Source organism: Cricetulus griseus, chromosome 2 (genome assembly GCF_003668045.3).
Source record: "Cricetulus griseus strain 17A/GY chromosome 2, alternate assembly CriGri-PICRH-1.0, whole genome shotgun sequence".
Taxonomy (NCBI): domain Eukaryota; kingdom Metazoa; phylum Chordata; class Mammalia; order Rodentia; family Cricetidae; genus Cricetulus; species Cricetulus griseus.
This window is the reverse complement of record NC_048595.1, coordinates 23,529,927-23,535,057: the sequence shown is the minus strand read 5'-3', so window position 1 is coordinate 23,535,057 and position 5,131 is coordinate 23,529,927. Positions and strand designations below refer to the sequence as shown.

Genomic DNA, 5,131 nt, shown 5'->3' with positions numbered 1-5,131 from the left:
CAAGCTGCCATGTGGGTGCTGGGAATTGAACCCAGGTCCTCTGGAAGAGCAGCTAGTGCTCTTAACCACTGAGCCATCTCTCCAGCCCCAAAAGCCACTTTTCAGTCTCTACACTTACAGATATTTCCTCAGCCTCACACACGTTCAGCCACATACCCCATCACAATCAGACATAGTCACTAACACACATTCTCAAGGAAGGCCAAGTATCCACACACAAATCAGAGTCATCAGCTGTCACCAAAGGTCTCTAACGCTTGGATATGAAGAACCAAACAAAAACGCAGACTCACACACAACAACAAATGTACCCACTTAGGGTCTCACACACACACAATCACAAAGCCATACAAAGTCACACACAGTGAACAGACACATAGTCGCACAGATTCTCAGAGTCCCAGAACAATGGGGGCATTGTCTGCGTTGGCAGCAGCTGGGGAGAAAGGGGCCACAGTGGACAGGAGGCCATGGGGGCTGCTGTACGTGGCCTCTACTACTCCAGCATCTTTCCTTTTCCAGAAGTCAGATTCTGCCAGGACCTGTATTTGCTGAGGGCCTGACACCGCTCCTCAGCCTCCTGGGACGTTTGGTGAAGATGCAGGGCCTCCACTGGGAACTGGGCTCTCAGGGGTTTTAGCCCTCATGTTCTTCCCTCCTGGAATCTTCCCAGAGACTTGTCTGTCTGTGCACCAGGAAGTGCTTGGAGAACAGGAGCCTGGAGGTCTACTCCTAACCCTGGAGCTCAACACTCCAGAAGACCCCCCCCCCAATCTGAATCCTGCTAAGCAGTCCAGGCAGCGCCTGGCAGCAGTGTGGCTCTCCTATTGTGGCCCGAGACAGAGAGCCTGTCAGGACGCCCGTCCCTTAGTGTGTTATAACAGGGGGAGCCACTGTGCTGAGAGTGACCTGCAGTGGGGACACGGTGCCCTTCCCTGTCCCCAAATAATTCTTCTTGCCTCTCACCCTCATCAGACAGCTTGGTTCTCAATAGGAAATTATTCAGGGGTTTTCCCACCCTTAGCTACTGGAAGCTGCCATATGCCTTTGGGCATGCCACTTTCCTATTCTGACCCTGGGGTAAAATCAGAGTCAGGGTGGAATGAAGGACACAGGAGTAAGCTCACAATGTAGAAGCCACCTCACCCCTCTAAGGTCATATCTGTGGGGAGTTCCCTGATTTCTCAGGCTGTGGGGTGTCTCCATACCACACAGCTTCTGGCCTCCCAGGAGTCCCCCACCCCCACCCCCACCCCCACCCCGCTAGGAGGGAGGGGCATGTTGAGCTGTTCAAGACACGGCCTTGCTTTTGCAACACTTGGCTTCCTCCAGCCCCCATCCCTGTCCCAATGGGGGACAAGAGGAAGTAGATGTCCAGAACACATATCTGGGCCCAACCAAGGACTCTGAGGTTCTCACTGGCCTACCTGGTCCAAAGAAGGAAACAGAAAAGGCCAAGGTCTCTAAACAGGGGGGGTTGGGGGGCTATCCCTATCGGTGTGTCACAGATATGGAGGAAGGCCAAATCTTCCTTCCCTTTAAGGAACTGGTGTTTGAAGTCTGTGGAGTCTCACTGGGATTATGTTACCTGAATGGGGAAGTCCCAGTGTGTGGGCACAGAGAGGAGGGGAAACCAGGGCTAAATCAGGTATATGTCAAACATCTCTGAGCCTCAGGTTCTTTTACTTACAAAGTGGGATGAAGATGCAATGACTTCTGGTCAAGAACACAGACACACATGGAGACACATATGGAGACAGGCACAGACACACAGACACACATGCAGACAGACACAGACACACAGATACACACACACTGACACACATACAGACAGGCACACACACAGACACATGCAGACAGATAGACACACACACACACACACATGCAGACAGACAGACAGACAGACAGACAGACAGACACACACACACACACACACACACACACACAGATACCCCTGCCATGGACTTGGTAATGGATCCAGGCTGCAGGAAGAAAACTGTACATCAACAGATGGAGAAGAGTGGCTGTTGGATCTCACCATTCCGATCAGAGTGACCCCACTTTAGGTCAGACCCCCAGTTTGTTTGCAGTAGACTGGTAGGGACGTGGTTGGGGCTTAACTTCTGGCCCGAGGGGGTGCCAAACTCAAAGGATAGAAGGATGTGGGGTGCTTCGGCAATTTTGGACAAATTTCTACAGCACAGTCCAGGACCAGGCGTCTGACGAGTCTGAACATGTGAGCCCTTCCAAGAGTTCAAGGAGCCAGTGTAGAACCGGGGAATGGGAGCCTCTCCACTGTGGAGGAGGACTCAGGCTGAAAGTGAGGCGGTGAGAGCAAAGGATGGCTGAGTGCTTCTTCCTCGACGGGCCCTCCCAGTCTGTCTCCCGGCGGGGCCGGGAAGTTCTCCTCGCCACACCGAACCCTACCTGCCCCTAGCAGCGCCTTGGGATGGGGGAACCAGACGGCTGGCTTTGCCCACTGCACGAGAGGGGCCCGGGCTCGGGCGCGGGCCCGACCCCGCCTCCGCCCCCGATTGGGTGCTCATTTAAATGTCCGGCCCCGCCCCGAGCCCCGGGCGCATACATATAGGCGGCTCGGCGGGCGTCGGGCGGCATTCTGGCGCGGAGCGCAGCAGCAGCGGGCGCAGCGAGCAGGTCGGCTGCGGAGCGGGGGTGCAGCGCGCTTTACCCCCGTACCCCTCCCCCTCGGACGCAGCCCCACCCCTCCGCCCGCCGGGCCGTCCCAGCCGAACTATCCCCTGCGGCGCCAGCGCGGGGCGGCTCCGGGCGCCCCTAGCAGACCCCCACCATGGGCAGCCAGAGCTCCAAGGCTCCCCGGGGCGACGTGACCGCCGAGGAGGCAGCGGGCGCTTCCCCCGCGAAGGCCAACGGACAGGTGGGTGCGCTCGGAGCGTCGGGCCCCGGCCCCCTACCCGCGCGCCTCGCCCCCTCTGGGGCCCAGGGCCGGGGCCGCGCGCTTTGTCCGGCCCGGGACACGAGGCGCCCCCTCCCCCGCCCGGTCCCTTTGTTCTCGGCGCCGCAGCCCCCGCGGGCGAACGAGGGGAGGGGCGGGAGGGGGCGCCGGCCGGGCTCGCCGCCTTCTTTGTTCCAGCCCGGACCGCGGGCGCTGCCCCCAGGCCGCCCCGAAGGCCGCGCGTGGAACAAAGGCGCTGCTAGGCCGCGCCAAGGGGGCGTCCGAGGCCTCGGGACCGGTGCTAGGCACCCGGGGTGACCCATCTGCAGCCCCGACCTCGGCGGCCCGCGGTGGCTTTTGAAGCGGCGGGGAGCAGAGATGTGGGGAGACCCTGGGGTGGGTGGGGGCTGTTCACACAAAGCGGGAGCCTGGAAAAATCGGCCGTCCAGGTGCAGGGAGGCAGCGCCCCGGGGCTGCTTCCCGCCCAATAGCTCCGGGCCAGGCTTGCCCACCAGCCCAGGATCCGGGCACGGTGAGGTTCCGCGCGGAAAATAGAGAGCGCGCCCCGGGGGAGGGGGGTGGGGGCCCGTACCCCAGCGCCTCCTGCTGGCTGTGACCGTCCCAGCGCGCCCGTGAGGGGCGAGGGCTATGTTGGATGGGAGTGAGGCCAAAGCCAGACTTGGGTTGCTGCAGACCCCAGCGGTGGGTTCCACCGTCTGCAAGGGGTCAGAAGCGGGCTGGGGGAGGGAGAGAAGGGCCCCGGCCCTCACTGCTGTCTCCTCTGCCCTGCAGGAGAATGGCCACGTGAAAAGCAATGGAGACTTAACCCCCAAGGGTGAAGGGGAGTCACCACCCGTGAACGGAACAGATGAGGCAGCTGGGGCTACTGGCGATGCCATCGAGCCAGCGCCCCCTAGCCAGGAAGCTGAGGCCAAGGGGGAGGTCGCCCCCAAGGAGACCCCCAAGAAGAAGAAGAAATTCTCTTTCAAGAAGCCTTTCAAATTGAGTGGCCTGTCCTTCAAGAGAAATCGGAAGGAGGGTGGGGGCGATTCCTCGGCCTCCTCACCAACAGAGGAAGAGCAGGAGCAGGGGGAGATCAGCGCCTGCAGCGACGAGGGCACTGCCCAAGAAGGGAAGGCCGCTGCCACCCCTGAAAGCCAAGAGCCCCAGGCCAAGGGGGCAGAGGCTAGTGCTGCCTCCAAGGGAGGAGACACGGAAGAGGAGGCAGGGCCCCAGGCTGCAGAGCCATCCACTCCCTCGGGGCCCGAGAGTGGCCCTGCATCGGCCAGCGCTGAGCAGAATGAGTAGCTGGGTGGGGGCAGGTGGGTGATCTCTAAGCTGCAAAAACTGTGCTGTCCTTGTGAGGTCACTGCCTGGACCTGGTGCCCTGGCTGCCTTCCTGTGCCCAGAAAGGAAGGGGCTTGTTGCCCCCTCCCAGCCACGATCCCTCTCTCCCTCCTGTGGATTCTCCCATCAGCCATCTGGTCTTACTCTTAAGGCCAGTTGAAGATGGTCCCTTATGGTTTCCCAAGTTAGGTTAGTGATGTGAAATGCTCCTGTCCCTACCTCCTACCCAGGCCCCACCCCTGCAGAAGGCAATTGCTGGCTTTCCTCCCAATTCTTTTCCAAGTACGTTTTGTTTATTCTACTCCCGAAACCCCTGAGCCAGAAGTGGGGGGCTTATACTCCCAAACCCTGAGTGTCCAGCCTTTCCCCTGTTGAGTTTTTAGTCTCTTGTGCTGTGCCTAGTGGCACCTGGGCTGGGGAGGACATTGCCCCTGTCTGGGTTTTATAAACGTCTTACTCAAGTTCAAACCTCCAGCTTGTGAATCAACCGAATCTCTCTGACTTGACAAGCAAGTGTTAGGCTTCAGGGCGGGAGGGAGGTCTGTAATGTGAAACTTTTTGTTGTCTTTTTTTTCTCCCATCGTTGTAAATAACTTTTAATGGCCAAACCCCAGATTTGTACTTTTTTTTTTTCTAACTGCTAAAACCATTCTCTTCCACCTGGATTTACTGTAACATTTGGAAAAGGAATAAATGTTGTCCCTTTAGTGGTGCTTTAATGAGTGGTCTTCTGGGGCACGGGGTAAGAAAGAAGACTGGCACAAAACAGGAGTGAGAAGACAGCAGGTGAGTCCAAGGAGTTTTCTGGCAATTACCGGGAAGAGAGTGTTAAGAACCAACCAGGGGCACTGCTAGGAAACAAGCTCAGGA

General features: G+C 58.6%; 1 protein-coding gene across 1 annotated transcript; it reads left to right on the top strand.

Moving 5' to 3' along the window:
- Positions 1-3,562: 3,562 nt before the first annotated feature.
- Marcksl1 (MARCKS like 1) lies at positions 3,563-4,440 on the top strand. The gene has a single exon (XM_035438647.1). The coding sequence runs from the start codon at positions 3,563-3,565 to the stop codon at positions 4,220-4,222; it is 660 nt and encodes a 219-aa protein (XP_035294538.1). The 3' UTR covers positions 4,223-4,440.
- The last annotated feature ends 691 nt before the right edge of the window (positions 4,441-5,131 follow it).